This window comes from Nerophis lumbriciformis, linkage group LG02 (assembly GCF_033978685.3).
Source record: "Nerophis lumbriciformis linkage group LG02, RoL_Nlum_v2.1, whole genome shotgun sequence".
NCBI classification, from domain to species: Eukaryota; Metazoa; Chordata; class Actinopteri; order Syngnathiformes; family Syngnathidae; genus Nerophis; species Nerophis lumbriciformis.
In genome coordinates, this window is record NC_084549.2 from 54,953,441 (window position 1) to 54,977,294 (window position 23,854).

Sequence of the window (23,854 nt, forward strand, 5' to 3'; positions counted from 1 at the left end):
CAGAACCAGCTCTCAAACAGCCACAGTGGAATGAGGAGCCTACAGAGCTTTTTGTGCGGGTGCAGCAGAGATGTCAGTCATTGTGGGCTGGATGGCGCAGTAGAAGACAGCAGAGTCGTTCAGCTGCACGTCTTGGATCTTCAGAGGAGCTCGCTTGGCGGTGTCATTGATGCTGCAGCTCAACCTCTTTTCAAAGCTGCTCTCAGTCTTGCCCTGACCAAAAATTGAGAGGCTCAGGATGAACTTTGGTGCCGCCTTCCCGCCCTGTTTGTACCAGAAGATGTTGTCGTTGCCTCCAGAATTTTCATAGCTGCAGTCCAGCGTCACTGAGTCGCCTTTCATGGCGTACACATTCTCTGCTGGCTGGTGCACCGTCTGGCTGCCACATCCTGTCAGAGGACAACAAATGTGGTCAAACATCATATAACCTGACATGCTCACCTCAAATGACCTTACCGAGGCTCCAGGCAGCCATCAGCACACACACCAATGCACGCTTCATGTTTGCACTCCTGGGCTCTGTGCACGCTGACTTGGTGGCTGAGGAGGCGGGGCCTAATCCCAAAGAGGGAGGAGCTTCACAAAACACATCACATACATAGGTGTAGTAACGGGGGTGACGTGCCTCTTCAATATTTCATTATTGGAGAAAGATGCATTTGTCCCTCCCAAAAAATATACCGCAGAGGTAAACATGCTTTTGTTTTGAAAGTGCAACACATCATCATGTGACTGACAGGCCCCTTCCCTTACAGCAGGGGGAGAGAAACGAAAGAGAGCAGGCTGTGAGGGCGACACTAAGCAGACGGTCTGGAACGATTTGTTGAGAACATTGCCATTAAAATTACATGTTTATAATGTCTTGCCAATTGTTTATATTCATATTTAGAAACCATGTCCTTTGAGTTTAGTCATTTTAATCCTGACATGGTCACTTGTACATAATTTAATTGCTAACTTCGTCGAACAGTGTTCTTAATCAGAATAATCTTTATTGTCATCATACAAATGTGCAATGACATTTTGCAAACTCCACTCGTTTCTTGTGGAAAAAGATTAAAAGGATTAAGTTACGTCAACACTAGCTAAAATGTTTTGTCATTCCCTTCCAGGTAGCAAAATGTCACCACCACAACAGGTGGTAGAGGTGAACGGCACTGTGTGTACCCCCCCCCCCCCCCCCCCTCTCAGTGAGCTGTGGAGTCCCCCAAGGCAGTATATTAGGGCCTTTACTGTTCCTAGTATACATAAACGACTTGTCATCAGCATGCGACTGTGAATTGTTCTTGTTTGCGGATGACTCGGCCCTGCTTGTATCAGACAGGGACAAGTCACAGGTGGAGAAAATCCTCAGTGCTGAACTCTGTAGAACTTGCACCTGGCTCGCTGACAACAAGCTATCCATACACTTAGGTAAAACGGAATCCATTCTGTTTGGGTCCCACATCAACCTTAAGAAAGTCAATGACTTCACTATAAAAGTGGGTGACATTGTTATCACCAGGAAGGATGAGGTCACCTACCTAGGTTCCATTCTAGAGGCTAATCTTTCCTGTGATAAAATGGCAACCAAGGTAATCAAAAAGGTCAACCAACGAACGAGATTTCTCTATAGAATCTCCTCTCTGGTCAACAAAAGCACCATGAAGATTCTGGCGGGAACTCTCGTTCAACCCTTTTTCGATTACGCATGCACCTCCTGGTACCCTAGCACCTCCAAAACCCTCAAATCTAGACTCCAAACATCCCAGAACAAGCTAATCAGATTACTTCTAGACCTCCACCCCAGATCCCACCTCACTCCTATCCACTTCTCCAAAGTGGGCTGGCTCAGGGTGGAGGACAAAGTAAAACAACTTGCACTGAGCCTCGTCTCTAAAATCCGCTACACCTCCCTGATACCGAAGTACATGTCAAACTACTTCCTTAACGTAAATGACCACCATAACCACAACACCAGGGGGAGCTCCACTAACCACGTTAAACCCAGATTCTGTTCTAACAAAGATCTTAACTCATTCTCTTTCTATGCCACATCAATGTGGAATGCACTCCCAACAGGTATAAAAGAAAGGGCATCTCTATCCTCCTTCAAAACCGCAATAAAAGTACACCTCCAGGCAACTTCAACCTTAAACTAACACCCTCCCCGGATTGTTGTTAATAATCAAATGTAAACAATAAAATGCAGATATTTTTCTTATGCCTTCTGATCTCTCTCCCTCTCTCTCTCTATGTCCACTACTTGCTGTACATATCCTACCAAGTCAGACCTACACTGTTTCAATATCCATTTCGCTGTTCTCAATTGTTGATGACTGATGATAACAACCAAACCTAACCCCCACCCCCTCCACACCCCGAAGAATTGTAAATAATGTAAATAATTCAATGTATACACCCTGATGATTATCTTGTGTGATGACTGTATTATGATGATAGTATATCCATCCATCCATCCATTTTCTACCGCTTATTCCCTTCGGGGTCGCGGGGGTCGCTGGAGCCTATCTCAGCTACAATCGGGCGGAAGGCGGTGTACACCCTGGACAAGTCGCCACCTCATCGCAGGGCCAACACAGATGGACAGACAACATTCACACTCACATTCACACACTAGGGCCAATTTAGTGTTGCCAATCAACCTATCCCCAGGTGCATATTTTTGGAGGTGGGAGGAAGCCGGAGTACCCGGAGGGAACCGACGCAGTCACGGGGAGGACATGCAAACTCCACACAGAAAGATCCCGAGCCCGAGATTGAACCCCAGATTACTCAGGACCTTCGTATTGTGAGAAAGATGCACTAACCCCTCTGCCAACGTGTATATGATAGTATATATCTGTATCATGACTTAAACAAGTTGAAAAACTTATTCGTGTTACCATTTAGTGGTCAATTGTACGGAATATGTACTTCACTGTGCAACCTACTAATAAAAGTCTCAATCAATCAATCAATCAATCAAACCACAAAAGAGTGAAAAAGCAGCACGAGCTCTATTTAAAAAAGAGTATCTGAGTGTGAGTAACGGTTACACTACAACACAAAGACAACACCTAATTATACTCGACCATTAATCAACATCCATCCATCCATCCATTTACTACCGCTTATTCCCTTTTGGGGTCGCGGGGGGCGCTGGAGCCTATCTCAGCTACAATCGGGCGGAAGGCGGGGTACACCCTGGACAAGTCGCCACCTCACATTAATCAACATGTATGACATTGTTAGATACTATGTGCAATTTTGTCTTAAAGGGGAAGTGCACTTTTTGGGGAGTTTTGCCTATCGTTCACAATCATGATGAAAGACATGACAACGGAAGGATTTTTTTTATGCAGTCCAAATATAAAATAAAAGTAAATAAAAGTCAGCTTACAGCAAAGCCAATAGGAACTCCATTATTCCGCCCATACAATTGGATAAATAACCATTCGAAAAGCGCCAACAATACTTAAGTTACATTTCAGGACTTGAATATTAACCAAGTACTAGTGATATTGTTATTATGAGCGCTAACAAAGACACACTATTTATAGCGGCGCTGTGATCACTTCCTTATGTCCCTATGTTTACATCATCGAGTGGTCTTCTATTTCCTCGCTTCCCTGCTCCCTGTAAGTGTATTGTAGATAATAAATCCTACCTCTCACCTGGAAAGTAGATGGCTGAAATAATAATTGTCCTATGGCTCCATCTTTTGGACAAGTTTGCTCACAGCAGGATTGAGGGTTGAAATTGTACTTCCTGTTTTGATTCTGTAAACCAGGAATAAGCGTTCATAGCATTTTTGCTCGAAAGGATTTTTCATTTATCACTCCAAGCAACATTTGTAAGTTTGACAGTTTAACTGAAACAATTTTTCCTTTTTGAACCGTCCCACGTGTGATGTCTGTAGAAGTGTTTTCATGCTTATTCATACGTAATGTAATGAATCTAGCGTTGTTGGCATTAGCTAGTATGCCTACACATTTACAGGTGTTTGTGTTAGTGTTATTAACTTACAATGGCATCCTATTTGCATTGTTTCAGTTTCACAAATTCCTCACTGAATTCACTAAAACGTCACCGTGGACTGATTGAGTCTGTTTAGCTGATGGAGAGCTAACTTCTGCAGCCAGTGGGTCCATGACGATGACTTCTGTTGTGTTTGATCAGCTGTTTACTGCCGTGTTAGAGACACGGTTTGGAAACAATTAAGGTATGTAAATAAAAAACATCTCCAGTTCGCCACCCTCGTGATGTCCTGTCAACGACAAAAGCTGTGAAAACGTCCTCAGAACCAGCTCTCAAACAGCCACAGTGGGATGAGGAGCTTACAGAGGTTTTTGTGCAGGTGCAGCAGAGATGTCAGTCATTGTGGGCTGGATGGCGCAGTAGAAGACTGCAGAGTCGCTCAGCTGCATGTCTTCGATCTTCAGAGGAGCTCGCTTGGCGGTGTCGTTGATGCTGCAGCTGAACCTCTTTTCAAAGCTGCTCTCAGTCTTGCCCTGACTCGTCATGGAGAGGCTCAGGATGAACTTTGGTGCCGCCTGCCCGTCCCGTTTGTACCAGAAGATGTAGTTGTTGCCTCCAGAATCTTCATAGCTGCAGTCCAGCTTAACTGAGTCGCCTTTCATGGCGTACACATTCTCTGCTGGTTGGTGCACCGTCTGGCTGCCACATCCTGTCAAAGGACAACAAATGTGGTCAAACATCATATAACCTGACATGCTCACCTTAAATGGCCTTACCAAGGCTCCAGGCAGCCATCAGCACACACACTAATGCACGCTTCATGTTTGCACTCCTGGGCTCTGTGCACGCTGACTTGGTGGCTGAGGAGGCGGGGCCTAATCCCAAAGAGGGCGGCACTTCACCAACACATCACATACATAGGTGTAGTAACGGGGGAAATATGCCTCTTCAATACTTCATTATTGGAGAAAGACACATTTGTCCCCAAAAAATATACCGCAGAGGTATAGATGATTATGTTTTGAAAGTGCAACATATAGTCATGTGACTGACAGGCCCCTTACCTCACAGCAGGGGGAGAGAACCAAAAGAGAGCAGGCTGTGAGGGCAACACTAAGCAGACAGTCTGGAACCAACTGTTAAGAACATGTCCATGAATATTGCATGTTTATAATGTCTTGCTGTTTGTTTATTTTCATATTTAGAAAGCATGTCCTTTTAGTTTAGTCATCTTAATCCTGCCATGGTCACTCGTTTCAAAAATTCCTCAATAAATTCACTAACATGTCACTGTGGACTGATTGAGTCTTTTTAGCTGATGGAGAGCGAGGTTCCACAGCTGGTGGGTCCATGACGATGACTTCTGTTGTGTTTGATCAGCTGTTTACTGTCGTGTTACAAACACCGTTTGGAAACAATTAAGGTATGTAAATAAACATTTACAAAATAATTCTGTGTAAATAAGTCAATTCATAACATATATATCTGTGGCTCATAGTCCGGTGCGAGCCAATATATGGAAACATATATTTTTCTCCAAAAGCTATGTGGGTGCGGCTTATATCACTCCATAGCCTGGGAAATGGTCATTTTGGTTTAAGTTCACCATGGCCCAGCTCGGAAAGTACCTGTTGGATGACCTGGAAATTTTTACTTCATAAACGTTGGGGAGTTGAGATGCAGTCCAAAGAGAATGCACACAGCTTTTGGCATATCTTGAATGTTGTCCATCACAACTTCTTTCTAAATGATGATTCTCAGTGTGGCTGGGCTGAGATGCAGTGAGGATGAGGGCACAGCACCTTCATGTTAAACCAGGAGAATCCCAATGTCAATGTTAGACTTGCCGAGTTGGTGCTTTTTGAAACAGTCGTAGCAAAATGTCTTTAAAAAAATACAAGTATTATCAAGATAATACTTAAATGGGAAACACAAACGTTAAAAGTGTATCAAACAAACCTTTAATGAAGTGGTCACTGCAAACTCCTGCATACTTCGACTCTGCTCCCTTGGACTGGAGTGCGTGGAGGAGCAAAAAAAATATCTCCAGTTTGCCACGCCTGTGATGTCCTGTCAACGACAAAAGCTGTGAAAACGTCCCCAGAAGCTTTCAAACAGCCACAGTGGGATGAGGAGCCTAGAGAGGTTTTTGTGCGGGTGCAGCAGAGATGTCAGTCATTGTGGGCTGGATGGCGCAGTAGAAGACTGCAGAGTCGCTCAGCTGCACGTCTTCAATCTTCAGAGGAGCTCGCTTGGCGGTGTCATTGATGCTGCAGCTGAACCTCTTTTCAAAGCTGCTCTCAGTCTTGCCCTGACTCTTCATGGAGAGGCTCAGGATGAACTTTGGTGCCACCTGCCCGTCCTGTTTGTACCAGAAGATGTAGTCGTTGCCTCCAGAATCTTCATAGCTGCAGTCCAGCGTAACTGAGTCGCCTTTCATGGCGTACACATTCTCTGCTGGCTGGTGCACCGTCTGGCTGCCACATCCTGTCAGAGGACAACAAATGTGGTCAAACATCATATAACCTGACATGCTCATCTCAAAAGGCCTTACCAAGGCTCCAGGCAGCCATCAGCACACACACCAATGCACGCTTCATGTTTGCACTCCTGGGCTCCATGCACGCTGACTTGGTGGCTGAGGAGGCGGTGCCTAATCCCAAAGAGGGCGGCACTTCACAAACACATCACATACATAGGCGTAGTACCGGGGAGGAGGGGGGGATGAATAGTTGATGTAAAGAGGAAGATATAAACATCCCACCAGTCTTTATCCCCTTCAATACTTCATTATTGGAGAAAGATGCATTTGTCCCTCCCAAATAATATACTGCGGTGGTATACATGCTTTTGTGTTGAAAGTGCAACACATCGTCAAGTTGGGGAGTTGAGATGCAGTCCAAAGAGAATGCACACAGCTTTTGGCAGGTCTTGAATGTTGTCCATCACAACTTCTCCCTAAATGATGATTCTCAGTATGGCTGGGCTGAGATGCAGTGAGGATGAGGGCACAGCACCTTCATGTTAAACCAGGAGGATCCCAATGTCAAGGTTAGACTCGCCAAGTTGGTGCTTTTCGAAACACTCGTAGCAATATGTGTTTTAAAAAACACAAGTAATATCAAGATAATACTTAAATGGGAAACACAAATGTTAAAAATGTATTAAACAAACCTTTAATGAAGTGGTCACTGCAAACTCCTGCATTCTTCGACTCTGCTCCCTTGGACTGGAGTGCGTGCTACTTTTTTCGTCGTCATTTTGTAAAATCTTGCACTCTTCTGTTTATCTATATTACCTCTCGAGGAACTCTGAAGAAACTTTTATCCTTTTTGCAGTTTAAATAGTTCGTACAGCCGAAAACAACGCAAGAATAGGGCATTTTTCTTCGAGAAAGGCTAAATGCCGCCTATGACCCATTGAGAACAGACGCTGGCTTGACCACCACGCATATTTGATGAGCGGTACGTTAGCAGGACGTGATGTCATTTAAAACCAAACAATTGGCCAAAGAAGTAGATAATAGGTTTAAGAAAGATGTACCCGGCCTGATGATATTGCAGAGACAGACCTGCGAAGGTGATTTACTTCAATGTACAGATCATTGGCACCCAGAGCGTTTCTTTTTCAGGGGCAGTTTTAGTTTCACAAATTCCTCAATAAATTCGCTAAAACATCTTCATGGACTGATTGAGTCTGTTTAGCTGATGGAGATATCTTCCGCAGCCAATGGGTCTATCATGATGACTTCTGTTGTGTTTGATCAGCTGTTTACTGCCGTGCTACAAACACGGTTTGGAAACAATTAAGGTATGGAAATGTGATGGACCCGAGTGGTGAAAATTTAAAATCTAATAAAATTTGGATAAAAACTAATATAAATATTAAGAACCCAATGCAGTGAGAGCAACAGTCCCAAAATAAGGAAATATAATGATGCTGATTTACACAGAACCACACAGCCAGCGCACGACGCACGAGCCGCAAGCCTACAGCCCAAGGCAGTTGAATACCTCTGCAAATCCACAAGGCACGACACTTACTTTGGAGGCAGAGTTTCCTCTGCCCCTGCGTGTTGTGGGATTCTGGGGGTTCGCTCCGGTAGCCTGCGTGTAGTCCTGGGGATTCCTTCCCAACCTGCGCGTGTTCACCCGGTCCTCCTTGTCAAGTCTCTCGATCCTCCTAGTCGCTTCTTTTTAAATGTGTGCAGCTCTAATGCTCCACAGGTGTGTCTGATTTCAGGTGCCGTTCGATTGGGCACTTTGGTTGTCAGGGGCAACAAGCTAAAAAGGGCAAAGTCTTAAAAATACAACCAAATTCCACAGCAATAAAACATGCAATTAAAAATACAATCAAATTCTAAAATGTAAAAACATGCAATTAAAAATACAATCAAATTCTAAAATGTAAAAACATGCAATTAAAATCCACAACAATAAAAACACTCAAAGACATGCATGGCAATGAAACATAAAGAAATAAAATCCCCTACTTGTGTCCCATCACATCCCCCCATACATTATCGTTGTCAGTCCCTGCAACGGGGGGAACTATAGTCTGCATAGCGGGCAGGCAACTGTCCCCGGGTTGTCCGAGTGGAGCGCCTGGGTTGCTCCACAGGACCCGGTGCCTCCAGTCGAGCCTCTGGGTGGTGCAAAAACCCATAAAACACAGGCTGTTTGCGGTTTTCAGTCTGTGGGGGTGGTTCCCCCAGAGGTAGTGAAGGATCAACAGGGGGCCCTGTACATGCTTTCAAAGTGTTCCGGTGGATAGTATGTTCCCGACCACCCTTCTCAGGGCGCACCCGATAAACCACCCCCGTCTCTCCCACAATGTCCAAGATAACGTGGGGTTCAGGGTCCCACCATGTGTCCAGTTTGTGCTGATGGAACTGCCGTACCTCCCCCTCCATACCAGGCCAGTAGAACTGCTGCCGGATCCGGCCCAGGGTCTTGTCAGGTCCAAAGTGGGCTCCAGACTCATGGATACTCCTCCAGACCTCCTCACGCCTTGTACTTGGGCACACAATCTAAGGGCACTCCTCCAGTGTGTCCTGATCGGTAACCACATGGTACAGCACTCCATCCCTCACCTCCAGCTTCTTCCAGCGTCACAGCAGTCTCTGAACAGGCTGAGACAAAGACAAGCGTTCTGCACGTTTAGGGAATCTCGTCCATTCCACATACCTCTTCACAGTTTGGATGTCTGGGTTTAAAGTCCGAGCTTCTTCCCACTCTCTACCCAGAGTCACTTCGACAGCAGCAATGGTAGGTTCATGACTCCGTGGCGTTTCCTCTCCCTCTGCAGGGAGAGGAAACCTGGACAGCACATCTGCATTGACGTTAGATTTCCCTGAACGGTACTTTACAATATAATCAAAGGAAGCCAGTTGCGCCACCCAGCGTTGTTCTACCGCGCCCAAGTTTGCAGTCTGCAGGTGGGCCAAAGGATTGTTGTCTGTAAAGATGGTAAATTGAGCACCAATCAAATAGTCCTTAAAGTTCTCTGTCACAGCCCATTTAAGTGCCAGAAGTTCGAGCTTAAAGGAACTATAATTAGCGTCATTCTGTTCTGCAGGGTGCAAGCTTCTACTAGCGTAAGCAATGACACGTTCACTTCCATCTTGGATTTGCGACAAAACGGCACCAAGCCCCTGATTACTTGCGTCCGTATAAACTGTAAAGGGCTGGTCATAATGGGCATACGCCAGGATGGGTGTAGAGGTCAAAGCCTTTTTTTAGCTCCTCAAAGGACGTCTGACACTCTGGTGTCCACACTATTTTGTGGGCCTGTGCCTTTTTGTCGGTGGGACGGCCAGTGAGGAGCCTGTTTAGGGGACGGGCTATTTTAGCAAACCCAGCCACAAAACGTCGGTAATAGCCTGCCAATCCAAGAAACGCTCTCACCTCCTTGACAGTGGTCGGAGCGGCCCAGTCCTGTACTGCCTTAATTTTACCTGGGTCCGGTCTCACCCCATCCCGATCCACCACGTGTCCCAAGAATTTCACCTCACACTGAAAGAGCTTGCACTTAAAGGGCTTGAGTTTAAGTCCATGTCGCTGCAACAGTTCAAACACCTGGTCCAGGTGCTTTAGATGGGCAGTGAAATCAACAGAAAAAATTATTATGTCATCAAGATAAACCAACAATGATTCCGCTATTTGACCATTCAAACAATGTTGCATAAGCCGTTGTAAAGTGGCAGGTGCATTGCATAGACCAAATGGCATGCGTTCAAACTCGAACAGTCCGAGGGGAGTTGTAAATGCAGTCTTTTCACGATCGTCCGGGTGCACCTCCACTTGCCAATACCCACTAGCGAGGTCTAAGGTCGAAAACCATTCAGATTTGCTCAGGCCAGTAAGGGTCTCTTCGATTCGGGGCAACGGAAAGGCGTCTTTATGTGTGACTGAGTTTAACCTCCGGTAGTCTACCCAAAAGCGCCAACTCCCATCCTTTTTGCGGACTAACACTATCGGCGCTGCAGCTTTCCTTTATCACTCTCTGTTCAAGCATACCTGAAAGTAGTGTCTTCACTTCCTTATACAACAGAGGTGGGATGGGTCGGTATCTCTCCCTGTTAAGGGCGGAATCTCCAGTCGGGATCCTGTGTTGCACAACACTGGTCCTTCCAAAGTCCTCCTCATGTTGTGCAAACAACTTCTCCCACTTCGCCAGCAGGGCGCGTAGTTGCACCTGTTGCTGCTCAGACAGATCCGGCCTATCACTCACATCCCTAACATCTGGGGACAGTTCTGGATTGGTTTGGGCTGTGGCATCAATGAGTGACACTTCTACCACACCCTCCTCTACTAGAGACAAACACAGATCCTCAGCTCCATGCACATCACTATCATCAACACAGAACAGCTGCCCTAGCTTCTCAAATCGTTTTAAGGAAATACTGTAGGAATGGGGGTTATAAACACAGAGGGGCAGCCTACCTCTGTTCACCACGACCAGTGCTTTTGCCACGTCAACTGCACCAGGCATAGCCTCCACCAGGGTGCAGTAGTTAGCCCCACGAGGCCCACTCTTGGCATGCCCCCACATCAACATCTCCTTCTTTGGGGGAATTGTAATACTAGTCTTCGAGGCCAGTGTCACGTGGCCTAGCAAGCCATCTTCAGCGGCAACAGCTTCTATATGGGAACATATAGCAAAAGCTTCCCTCCACACCTTCTGCTTTTGAAGGTGCCGAAGGGTAGAGGTCTTAGGACATTTAAAAACGGCATCCCAACAACCCACGATTACATTCATACCTATTATGAAGGGGTGTTTAACACCCTCCACCTCAAAATCAAGAACCGCATAGCCGATATAGGGGATTTCCAGGCCATTAGCTGCTCTTAGACGAAAAAGGGTAGGGGTCCTTCCGAGCTTAGCTTCGGTAAAGTGAGCATTAAATAGGCTTTCGGACATTAGCGTCACTTGGGACCCGGTGTCTAAAAGTCCTGGCAGAATAGTGCCTCCAGCGTCTACTTGTATTGTGGGGCATTGACCTACAAATGTTTCTGGGGCCCTGGATGATGTTGGCGTAGTGGCCAGCCCTGCAACTCGGACCTCAGCAGCAGGGACATTTAGTTTAAATCCGGTGCATGTGTAGTTGCAGTGCTACAATACCTGGCTATATGCCCCCCCTTTCTACAGTTACGGCAGATGGGCCTACCTTGCTCGTCGCGTTCATTGTAGGCTACACGCCGCTGCTGGAAGATCTCTGACGGGATCGGTGTGTTCAGACGAGCTGGAGGAGGCTGTATGACTGGTTTTAGTACGGCAATAATGTCCTGAGTGAGTCCCTTCATGTATCCCTTAACGTCCTCCATGACCTCCCGCTTCAACTGCTCTTTCCAATTTTCTTGGGTTCTCGGGGAAGCAAATTGTTTATTGACTGCCGAGCAGGTTACCTCCGATGGCGTTGAGCTGTATTCAGAGTCCAATAGGAGAGTTTCTGTGCGGAGAGCAGTGAAGTCTTGGCCTGGTTTGCGTCGTGCATACACCCTCAGAGCTTGGACTAGTGGTCCGTCTCGGAATCCAAGCAGCAGTTGCTCTCGCAGGGCACTGTCGGAGGGGGAATCATCATTATCACACTGTTTAAGTCTACAATGAAGTTCGCGCAGCCTCAAAATGAATGATTGTAAATTTTCGTCAGGTTTTTGTGCACAGCTAAAAAACTGTGCCCTCAAGACCGGTGTTAGAGTTTGATCCCCATATAAGGAATTTAAATAAGTAAAAAATCTTCCGAGTATTATCCTTCTCGTCTGTATCTAAAACCAAAATTTAAAGCTTTGCTTCACCCGTAAGCGCTCCCAACAAAATGGCTACTTTTCGTGCCTCGGGTATATCCTGGCTGCCCAGGAGCCCTTTAATCTGCTCCTTCCACTCAGAATACTTGAGATCGTCACCATGCCCTTTAAATCTGGGCAACCAAGGTGCGCCAGGATACACCGGCATCATCATCTTGTCCTTACTGGGAACAGTGCTCTCACAATATGGATCCTGCTGGTAACGCCAGAAATGTGATGGACCCGAGTGGTGAAAATTTAAAATCTAATAAAATTTTGATAAAAACTAATACAAATATTAAGAACCCAATGCAGTGAGAGCAACAGTCCCAAAATAAGGAAATATAATGATGCTGATTTACAGTTTATTACGATACAAATTAAAAACAGTCAAGTTAATAACACTAAAAATACCAATTGGGAAACAATAATATGGTCAGTGTACAGCCGCGACAGGCGTGGTCAGTGTCCTGGCTCCGCTCACTTCCAAGGCGGCCTCCTGCACACAAATTAAAATCGGAGGCAGGCCACGGGGATAAAATAATTTTAAAACACGGAGACGCTCTCAGGGCTGACGTCACACTTACACACAAGGCAGGGTTTCCCCTGCCCCTGCTGTAATTCTGTGTAGGCGTATCGGGTATGCCCACCCTCCTCGCTAGTCTCCGGTCACTCGTGGGACCTACGTGGCCGTACTTGTCCCGGCTCGCTCCGCCTCTTGGTCTCTCCCGGGGGTCACCGCAGGTCTCCGGGTCCCGATCGCTCCTGCTCACAGAACCACACAGCCAGCGCACGACGCACGAGCCACAAGCCCACAGCCCAAGGCAGTTGAATACCTCCGCAAATCCACAAGGCACGACACTTACTTTGGAGGCAGAGTTTCCTCTGCCCCTGCGTGTTGTGGGATTCTGGGGGTTTGCTCCGGTAGCATGCGGGTCTGCTGGGTAGTCCTGGAGATTCCTTCCCAACCTGCGCGCGTTCACCCGGTCCTCCTTGTCAAGTCTCTCGATCCTCCTGGTCGCTCCTTTTTAAATGTGTGCAGCTCTAATGCTCCACAGGTGTGTCTGATTTCAGGTGCCGTTCGATTGGGCACTTTGGTTGTCAGGGGCAACAAGCTAAAAGGGGCAAAGTCTTAAAATGCCAGCAAAGTCCACATAGAATAAAAACATGCAATTAAAAATACAATCAAAGTCTGCAACGTGTAAAAACATGCAATTAAAAATACAACGAAATTCCACAGCAATAAAACATGCAATTAAAAATGCAATCAAATTCTAAAATGTAAAAACATGCAATTAAAATCCACAACAATAAAAACACTCAAAGACATGCATGGCAATGAAACATAAAAAAATAAAATCCCCTACTTGTGTCCCATCACATAAATAAATGTAAATATCTCCAGTTCGCCACCCTTGTGATGTCCTGACAAGGACAAACGCTGTGAAAACCTCCTCAGAACCAGCTCTCAAACAGCCACAGTGGAATGAGGAGCTTACAGAGGTTTTTGTGCGGGTGCAGCAGAGATGTCAGTCATTGTGGGCTGGATGGCGCAGTAGAAGACTGCAGAGTCGTTCAGCTGCACGTCTTGGATCTTCAGAGGAGCTCGCTTGGCGGTGTCATTGATGCTGCAGCTGAACCTCTTTTCAAAGCTGCTCTCAGTCTTGCCCTGACTCCTCATGGAGAGCCTCAGAATGAACTTTGGTGCCGCCTGCCCGTCCTTTTTGTACCAGAAGATGTAGTCGTTGCCTCCAGAATCTTCATAGCTGCAGTCCAGCTTAACTGAGTCGCCTTTCATGGCGTACACATTCTCTGCTGGCTGGTGCACCGTCTGGCTGCCACATCCTGTCAGAGGACAACAAATGTGGTCAAACATCATATAACCTGACATGCTCACCTCAAATGACCTTACCAAGGCTCCAGGCAGCCATCAGCACACACACCAATGCACGCTTCATGTTTGCACTCCTGGGCTCCGTGCACGCTGACTTGGTGGCTGAGGAGGCGGGGTCTAATCCCAAAGAGGGCGGCACTTCACAACACATCACATACATAGGTGTAGTACTGGGGGAAACATGCCTCTTCAATATTTCATTATTGGAGAAAGACACATTTGTCCCCAAAAAATATACCACAGAGGTATAGATGATTATGTTTTGAAAGTGCAACATATCGTCATGTGACTGACAGGCCCCTTACCTCACAGCAGTGAGAGAGAACCAAAAGAGAGCAGGCTGTGAGGGCGACACTAAGCAGACGGTCTGGAACAAACTGTTGGGAACATTTCCATGAATATTACATGTTTATAATGTCTTGCCGTTTGTTTATTTTCATATTTAGAAACCATGACTTTTGAGTTTAGTCATCTTAATCCTGGCATGGTCACTCGTTTCACAAATTCCTCAATAAATTCACTAACATGTCACTGTGGACTGATTGAGTCTTTTTAGCTGATGGGGAGCTTGGTTCCACAGCTGGTGGGTCCATGACGATGACTTCTGTTGTGTTTGATCAGCTGTTTACTGCCGTGTTACAGACACCGTTTGGAAACAATTAAGGTATGTAAATAAACATTTACAAAATATTTCTGTGTATATAAATCAATTCATATCGTATATATCTGTGGCTCATAGTCCGGTGCGAGCCAATATATGGAAAAATATATATTTCTCCTAAAATTATGTGGGTGCGGCTTATATCACAGTGCGCTCTATAGCCTGGGAAATGGTCATTTTGGTTTCAGTTCACCATGGCCCAGCTCGAAAAGTACCTGTTGGATGACCTGGAAATTTTAACTTCATGGACGTTGGGTAGTTGAGATGTAGTCCAAAGAGAATGCACACAGCTTTTGGTAGGTCTTGAATGTTGTCCATCACAACTTCTCCCTAAATGATGTTTCTCAGTGTGGCTGGGCTGAGATGCAGTGAGGATGAGGGCACAGGAGGATCCCAATGTCAAGGTTAGACTCGCCGAGTTGGTGCTTTTTGAAACAGTCGAAGCAAAATGTCTTTAAAAAATACAAGTATTATCAAGATAATACTTAAATGGGAAACACAAAAGTTAAAAGTGTATCAAACAAACCTTTAATCAAGTGGTCACTGCAAACTCCTGCATACTTCGACTCTGCTCCTTTGGACTGGAGTGCGTGCTACTTTTTTCGTCGTCATTTTGTAAAATCTTGCACTCTTCTGTTTGTCTATATTACCTCTCGAGGAACTCTGAAGAAACTTTTATCCTTTTTGCAGTTTAAATAGTTCGTACAGCCGAAAACAACGCAAGAATTGGGCATTTTTCTTCGAGAAAGGCTAAATGCCGCCTATGACCCATTGAGAACAGACGCTGGCTTGACCACCACGCATATTTGATGAGCGGTACGTTAGCAGGACGTGATGTCATTTAAAACCAAACAATTGGCCAAAGATGTAGATAATAGGTTTAAGAAAGATGTACCCGGTCTGATGATAGGTATTGCAGAGACAGACCTGCGAAGGTGATTTACTTTAACATACAGTTCATAAGCACGCAGAGCGTTTCTTTTTCAGGGGCAGTTTCAGTTTCACAATTCCTCAATAAACTCACTAAAACGTCTTCATGGACTGATTGAGTCTGTTTAGCTGATGGAGATATCTTCCACAGCCAATGGGTCTATCATGATGACTTCTGTTGTGTTTGATCAGCACTTTACTGCCGTGTTACAAACACGGTTTGGAAACAATTAAGGTATGTAAATAAAAAACATCTCCAGTTCGCCACCCTTGTGATGTCCTGACAAGAGCAAAAGCTGTGAAAACCTCCACAGAACTATCTCTGAAACAGCCACAGTGGGATGAGGAGCCCACAGAGCTTTTTGTGCGGGTGCAGCAGAGATGTCAGTCATTGTGGGCTGGATGGCGCAGTAGAAGACTGCAGAGTCGCTCAGCTGCACGTCTTCAATCTTCAGAGGAGCTCGCTTGGCGGTGTCATTGATGCTGCAGCTGAACCTCTTTTCAAAGCTGCTCTCAGTCTTGCCCTGACCCATCATGGAGGGGCTCAGGATGAACTTTGGTGCCGCCTGCCCGTCCTGTTTGTACCAGAAGATGTAGTTGTTGATTCCAGAGTTTTCATAGCTGCAGTCCAGCGTCATTGAGTCGCCTTTCATGACGTACACATTCTTTGCTGGCTGGTGCACCGTCTGGCTGCCACATCCTGTCAGAGGACAACAAATGTGGTCAAACATCATATAACCTGACATGCTCACCTCAAATGGCCTTACCAAGGCTCCAGGCAGCCATCAGCACACACACCAATGCACGCTTCATGTTTGCACTCCTGGGCTCTGTGCACGTTGACTTGGTGGCTGAGGAGGTGGGGCTAATCCCAAAGAGGGAGGCGCTTCACAAACACATCACATACTTAGGTGTAGTACTGGGAGGGACGTGCCTCTTCAATATTTAATTATTGGAGAAAGATGCATTTGTCCCTCCCCAAAAATATACCGCGGAGGCATACATGCTTTTGTTTTGAAAGCGCAACACATCATCATGTGACTGACAGGCCCCTTACCTCACAGCATGGGGAGAGAAACAAAAGAGAGCAGGCTGTGAGGGCGACACTAAGCAGACGGTCTGGAACGATTTGTTGGGAACATTGCCATGAATATTGCATGTTTAGAATGTCTTGCAAATTGTTTATATTCATATTTAGAAACCATGTCCTTTGAGTTTAGTTATCTTAATCCTGGCATGGTCATTTGTACATAATTTAATTGCTAACTTCGTCGAACAGTGTTCCTAATCAGAATAATCTTAATTGTCATCATACAAATGTGCAATGATATTTTGCAAACTCCACTTGTTTCTTGTGGAAAAAGATTAAAAGGATTAAGTTACGTCAACACTAGCTAAAATGTTTTGTCATTCCCTTCCAGGTAGCAAAATTTCACCACCACAAAAGAGTGAAACAGCAGCACGAGCTCTATTTTAAAAAGAGTAACCAGAGTGTGAGTAACGGTTACACTACAACACAAAGACAACACCTAATTATACACGACCATTAATCAACATGTATAACACTGTTAGATACTATGTGCAATTTTGTCTTAAAGGGGAAGTGCGCTTTTTGGGGAGTTTTGCGTATCGTTCACAATCATTATGAAAGACATGACAACGGATGGATTTTTTTTAATGCAGTCCAAATATAAAATAAAAGTAAATAAAAGTCATCTCACAGCAAAGCCAATAGGAACTCCATTATCCCGCCCATAACATTGGATAAATAACCATTTGAAAAGCGCCAACAATACTTAAGTTACATTTCAGGACTTGAATATTAACCAAGTATTAGTGATATTGTTATTATGAGCGCTAACGAAGACACACTATTTATAGCGGCGCTGTGATCACTTCCTTATGTCCCCACGTTTACGCCATCGAGTGGTCTGCTGTTTCCTTGCTTCCCTGCTCCCTGTAAGTTTATTGTAGATCATAAATCCTGCCTCTCACCTGGAAAGTAGATGGCTGAAATAATAATTGTCCCATGGCGCCATCTTTTGGACAAGTTTGCTCACAGCAGGTATTGAGGGTTGAAATTATACTTCCTGTTTTGATTCTGTAAACCGGGAATAAGCATTCATAGCATTTTTGCTCGAAAGGATTTTTCATTTATCACCATACATGCCAACCCTCACGGATTTTCCGGGAGACTCCCGAAATTCAGCGCCTCTCCCGAAAACCTCCCGGGACAAATTTTCTCCCCAAAATCTCCCGAAATTCAGGCGGAGCTGGAGGCCACGCCCCCTCCAGATCCATGCGGACCTGAGTGACGTGTCGACAGCCTGTTTTCATGTCCACTTTCCCACAATACAAACAGCGTGCCTGCCCAATCCCATTATAACTGTAGAATGATCAAGGGCGAGTTCTTGGTTTCTTATGTGGGTTTATTGTTAGGCAGTTTCATTAACGTCCTCCCAGCGCGGCAACAACACACAACAACAGCAGTCACGTTTTCGTCTACCGTAAAGCAGTTCGTCTGCCGTAAACAGCAATGTTGTGACACTCTTAAACAGGACAATACTGCCATCTACTGTGCATGCATATGTGACAATAACATCTACAGCTTTTAGAAAGTGCAGTGCACAACTGCGCACACAACAAGGAGATGAAGCAGAATGCATCATCAGAGAGGGTGTTCAGCATGGTTAGAAAAATAGTGGCAGAGAATAGAACAAGGATGGACAATTCAACCCTTAACTCAACAATGAGTAGATGAGTGTTATGTGTGTGTATATGTGTAAATAAATGAACACTGAAATTCAAGTATTTCTCTTATTTATATATATGTAATAAAATATATATCTAAATAGCTAGAATTCACTGAAAGTCAAGTATTTCTTATATATATATATATATTTATATGAAATACTTGACTTGGTGAATTCTAGCTGTAAATATACTCCTCCCCTCTTAACCACGCCCCCAGCCACGCCCCCGCCCCAACCACGCACACACCTCCGGAAATCGGAGGTCTCAAGGTTGGCAAGTATGTTTATCACTCCAAGCAACATTTGTAAGTTTGACAGTTTAACTGAAACAATTCTTACTTATTGAACCGTCCCACATGTGATGTATGTAGAAGTGTTTTCATGCTTATTCATACATAATTTAATGAAGCTAGCATTGTTAGCATTAGCTAGTATGCCTACACATTTACAGGTGTTTGTGTTAGTGGTATTAACTTACAATGGCATCCTATTTGCATTGTTTCAGCTTCACAAATTCCTCAATAAATTCACTAAAACGCCACCGTGGACTGATTGAGTCTGTTTAGCTGATGGAGAGCTAACTTCTGCAGCTAGTGGGTCCATGACGATGACTTCTGTTGTGTTTGATCAGCTGTTTACTGCCGTGTTAGAGACACGGTTTGGAATATAAGTTATGTAAATAAAAAACATCTCCAGTTCGCCACCCTCGTGATTTCCTGACAAAGACAAAAGCTTTGAAAACCTCCTCAGAACCAGCTCTCAAACAGCCACAGTGGGATGAGGAGCCTACAGAGGTTTTTGTGCGGGTGCAGCAGAGATGTCAGTCATTGTGGGCTGGATGGCGCAGTAGAAGACAGCAGAGTCGTTCAGCTGCACGTCTTGGATTTTCAGAGGAGCTCGCTTGGCGGTGTCATTGACGCTGCAGCTCAACCTCTTTTCAAAGCTGCTCTCAGTCTTGCCCTGACTCCTCATGGAGTGGCTCAGAATGAACTTTGGTGCCGCCTGCCCGTCCTGTTTGTACCAGAAGATGTAGTCGTTGCTTCCAGAATCTTCATAGCTGCAGTCCAGCTTAACTGAGTCGCCTTTCATGGCGTACACATTCTCTGCTGGCTGGTGCACCGTCTGGCTGCCACATCCTGTCAGAGGACAACAAATGTGGTCAAACATCATATAACCTGACATGCTCACCTCAAATGACCTTACCAAGGCTCCAGGCAGCCATCAGCACACACACCAATGCACGCTTCATGTTTGCACTCCTGGGCTCCGTGCACGCAGACTTGGTGGCTGAGGAGGCGGGGTCTAATCCCAAAGAGGGAGGCACTTCACCAACACATCACATACATAGGTGTAGTAACGGGGGAAACATGCCTCTTCAATATTCCATTATTGGAGAAAGACACATTTGTCCCCAAAAAATATACCGCAGAGGTATAGATGATTATGTTTTGAAAGTGCAACATATCGTCATGTGACTGACAGGCCCCTTACCTCACAGCAGGGGGAGAGAACCAAAAGAGAGCAGGCTGTGAGGGCGACACTAAGCAGACGGTCTGGAACGAACTGTTAAGAACATTTCCATGAATATTGCATGTTTATAATGTCTTGCTGTTTGTTTATTTTCATATTTAGAAAGCATGTCCTTTGAGTTTAGTCATCTTAATCCTGGCATGGTCACTCGTTTCAAAAATTCCTCAATAAATTCACTAAAACGTCACTGTGGACTGATTGAGTCTTTTTAGCTGATGGAGAGCTTGGTTCCACAGCTGGTGGGTCCATGACGATGACTTCTGTTGTGTTTGATCAGCTGTTTACTGCCTTGTTACAGACACCGTTTGGAAACAATTAAGGTATGTAAATAAACTTTTACAAAATATTTCTGTGTATATAAGTCAATTCATAACGTATATATCTGTGGCTCATAGTCCGGTGCGAGCCAATATATGGAAAAATATATTTTTCTCCTAAAATTATGTGGGTGTGGCTTATATCACAGTGCGCTCTATAGCCTGGGAAATGGTCATTTTGGTTTCAGTTCACCATGGCCCAGCTCGGAAAGTACCTGTTGGATGACCTGGAAATTTTAACTTCATGGACGTTGGGTAGTTGAGATGCAGTCCAAAGAGAATGCACACAGCTTTTGGCAGGTCTTGAATGTTGTCCATCACAACTTCTCCCTAAATGATGATTCTCAGTGTGGCTGGGCTGAGATGCAGTGAGGATGAGGGCACAGCATCTTCATGTTAAACCAGGAGGATCCCAATGTCAAGGTTGGACTCGCCGAGTTGGTGCTTTTCGAAACACTCGTAGCAATATGTCTTTAAAAAAATACAAGTATTATCAAGAAAATACTTAAATGGGAAACACAAACGTTAAAAATGTACCAAACAAACCTTTAGTCAAGTGGTCACTGCAAACTCCTGCATACTTCGACTCTGCTCCCTTGGACTGGAGTGCGTGGAGAAGCAAAAAAAATATCTCCAGTTTGCCACCCCTGTGATGTCCTGTCAACGACAAAAGCTGTGAAAACGTCCTCAGAACCAGCTCTCAAACAGCCACAGTGGGATGAGGAGCCTACAGAGGTTTTTGTGCAGGTGCAGCAGAGATGTCAGTCATTGTGGGCTGGATGGCGCAGTAGAAGACAGCAGAGTCGCTCAGCTGCACATCTTCGATCTTCAGAGGAGCTCGCTTGGCGGTGTCATTGATGCTGCAGCTCAACCTCTTTTCAAAGCTGCTCTCAGTCTTGCCCTGACTCATTATGGAGAGCCTCAGGATGAACTTTGGTGCCGCCTGCCCGTCCTGTTTGTACCAGAAGATGTAGTCGTTGCCTCCAGAATCTTCATAGCTGCAGTCCAGCTTAACTGAGTCGCCTTTCATGGCGTACACATTCTCTGCTGGCTGGTGCACCGTCTGGCTGCCACATCCTGTCAGAGGACAACAAATGTGGTCAAACATCATATAACCTGACATGCTCACCTCAAAAGACCTTACCGAGGGTCCAGGCAGCCATCAGCACACACACCAATGCAGGCTTCATGTTTGCACTCCTGGGCTCCGTACACGCTGACTTGGTGGCTGAGGAGGCGGGGCCTAATCCCAAAGAGGGCGGCACTTCACTAACACATCACATACATAGGTGAAGTAACTGGGGGGACGTGCCTCTTCAATATTTCATTATTGGAGAAAGGTGCATTTGTCCCTCCCAAAAAATATACCGCGGAGGTATACATGCTTTTGTTTTGAAAGCACAACACATCATCATGTGGCTGACAGGCCCCTTGCCTCACAGCAGGGTGAGAGAACCAAAAGAGAGCAGGCCGTGAGGGCGACACTAAGCAGACGGTCTGGAACGATTTGTTGGGAACATTGCCATGAATATTACATGTTTATAATGTCTTGCAAATTGTTTATATTTATATTTAGAAACCATGTCCTTTGAGTTTAGTTATCTTAATCCTGGCATGGTCATTTGTACATAATTTAATTGCTAACTTCGTCGAACAGTGTTCCTAATCAGCATAATCTTAATTGTCATCATACAAATGTGCAATGACATTTTGCAAACTCCACTTGTTTCTTGTGGAAAAAGATTAAAAGGATTAAGTTACGTCAACACTAGCTAAAAAGTTTTGTCATTCCCTTCCAGGTAGCAAAATGTCACCACCACAAAAGAGTGAAACAGCAGCACGAGCTCTATTTTAAAAAGAGTAACCTGTGAGTGTGGGTAACGGTTACACTACAACACAAAGACAACACCTAATTATACTCGACCATTAATGAACATGTATAACATTGTTAGATACTATGTGCAATTTTGTCTTAAAGGGGAAGTGCACTTTTTGGGGAGTTTTGCCTATCGTTCACAATTATTATGAAAGACATGACAACGGAAGGATTTTTTTTAATGCAGTCCAAATATAAAATAAAAGTAAATAAAAGTCAGCTCACAGCAAAGCCAATAGGAACTCCATTATTCCGCCCATAACATTGGATAAATAACCATTCGAAAAGCGCCAACAATACTTAAGTTACATTTCAGGACTTGAATATAAACCAAGTATTAGTGATATTGTTATTATGAGCGTTAACGAAGACACACTATTTATAGTGGCGCTGTGATCACTTCCTTATGTCCCCATGTTTACGCCATCGAGTGGTCTGCTGTTTCCTCGCTTCCCTGCTCCCTGTAAGTTTATTGTAGATCATAAATCCTGCCTCTCACCTGGAAAGTAGATGGCTGAAATAATAATTGTCTTATGGCGCCATCTTTTGGACAAGTTTGCTCACAGCAGGTATTGAGGGTTGAAATTATACTTCCTGTTTTGATTCTGTAAACCGGGAATAAGCGTTCATAGCATTTTTGCTCGAAAGGATTTTTCATTTATCACCATACTTGCCAACACTCCCGGATTTTCCGGGAGACTCCCGAAATTCAGCGCCTCTCCCGAAAACCTCCCGGGACAAATCTTCTCCCAAAAATCTCCCGAAATTCAGGCGGAGCTGGAGGCCACGCCTCCTCCAGCTCCATGCGGACCTGAGTGACGTGTCGACAGCCTGTTTTCACGTCCGCTTTCCCACAATACAAACAGCGTGCCTGCCCAATCCCATTATAACTGTAGAATGATCGAGGGCGAATTCTTGGTTTCTTATGTGGGTTTATTGTTAGGCAGTTTCATTAACGTCCTCCCAGCGCGGCAACAACACACAACAACAGCAGTCACGTTTTCGTCTACCGTAAAGCAGTTCGTCTGCCGTAAACAGCAATGTTGTGACACTCTTAAACAGGACAATACTGCCATCTACTGTGCATGCATATGTGACAATAACATCTACAGCTTTTAGAGAGTGCAGTGCACAACTGCGCACACAAGAAGGAGATGAAGCAGAATGCATCATCAGAGAGGGTGTTCAGCTTGGTTAGAAAAATAGTGACAGAGAATAGAACAAGGAAGGACAATTCAACCCTTAACTCAACAATGAGTAGATGAGTGTTATGTGTGTGTATATGTGTAAATAAATGAACACTGAAATTCAAGTATTTCTCTTATTTATATATATATATAATAAAATATATATATAAATAGCTAGAATTCACTGAAAATCAAGTATTTCTTTTATATATATATATATATATATATATATATATATATATATATATATGAAAAACTTGACTTGGTGAATTCTAGCTGTAAATATACTCCTCCCCTCTTAACCATGCCCCCACCCACGCCCCCCCCCCCCCCTCACCTCCCAAAATCGGAGGTCTCAAGGTTGGCACGTATATTTATCACTCCAAGCAACATTTGTAAGTTTGACAGTTTAACTGAAACAATTCTTACTTTTTGAACCGTCCCACGTGTGATGTCTGTAG

At 44.8% G+C, this 23,854-nt stretch overlaps 7 gene segments (V, D, J or C); all 7 read right to left on the reverse strand.

The window, feature by feature from the left end:
- Window positions 1-29: 29 nt before the first annotated feature.
- On the reverse strand, window positions 30-516 carry LOC133609271 (T cell receptor alpha variable 38-1-like). The segment is given in 2 exon segments: window positions 30-389; window positions 457-516. Coding segments are annotated over 2 exon segments (396 nt in total).
- A 2,760-nt stretch (window positions 517-3,276) lies between these two features.
- On the reverse strand, window positions 3,277-4,988 carry LOC133609263 (T cell receptor alpha variable 38-1-like). The segment is given in 3 exon segments: window positions 3,277-4,249; window positions 4,324-4,669; window positions 4,737-4,988. Coding segments are annotated over 3 exon segments (465 nt in total).
- Window positions 4,989-4,993: 5 nt separating this feature from the next.
- On the reverse strand, window positions 4,994-9,286 carry LOC140680189 (T cell receptor alpha variable 38-1-like). The segment is given in 2 exon segments: window positions 4,994-6,447; window positions 6,515-9,286. Coding segments are annotated over 2 exon segments (417 nt in total).
- A 3,350-nt stretch (window positions 9,287-12,636) lies between these two features.
- On the reverse strand, window positions 12,637-14,183 carry LOC133609280 (T cell receptor alpha variable 38-1-like). The segment is given in 2 exon segments: window positions 12,637-14,090; window positions 14,158-14,183. Coding segments are annotated over 2 exon segments (369 nt in total).
- A 1,777-nt stretch (window positions 14,184-15,960) lies between these two features.
- LOC140679581 (T cell receptor alpha variable 38-1-like) lies at window positions 15,961-16,543 on the reverse strand. The segment is given in 2 exon segments: window positions 15,961-16,430; window positions 16,498-16,543. Coding segments are annotated over 2 exon segments (516 nt in total).
- Window positions 16,544-18,779: 2,236 nt separating this feature from the next.
- Window positions 18,780-20,648, reverse strand: LOC133612361 (T cell receptor alpha variable 14/delta variable 4-like). The segment is given in 3 exon segments: window positions 18,780-19,619; window positions 19,687-19,806; window positions 20,546-20,648. Coding segments are annotated over 3 exon segments (573 nt in total).
- On the reverse strand, window positions 20,094-21,520 carry LOC133620047 (T cell receptor alpha variable 38-1-like). The segment is given in 4 exon segments: window positions 20,094-20,801; window positions 20,877-20,987; window positions 21,062-21,407; window positions 21,475-21,520. Coding segments are annotated over 3 exon segments (489 nt in total).
- Window positions 21,521-23,854: the final 2,334 nt, after the last annotated feature.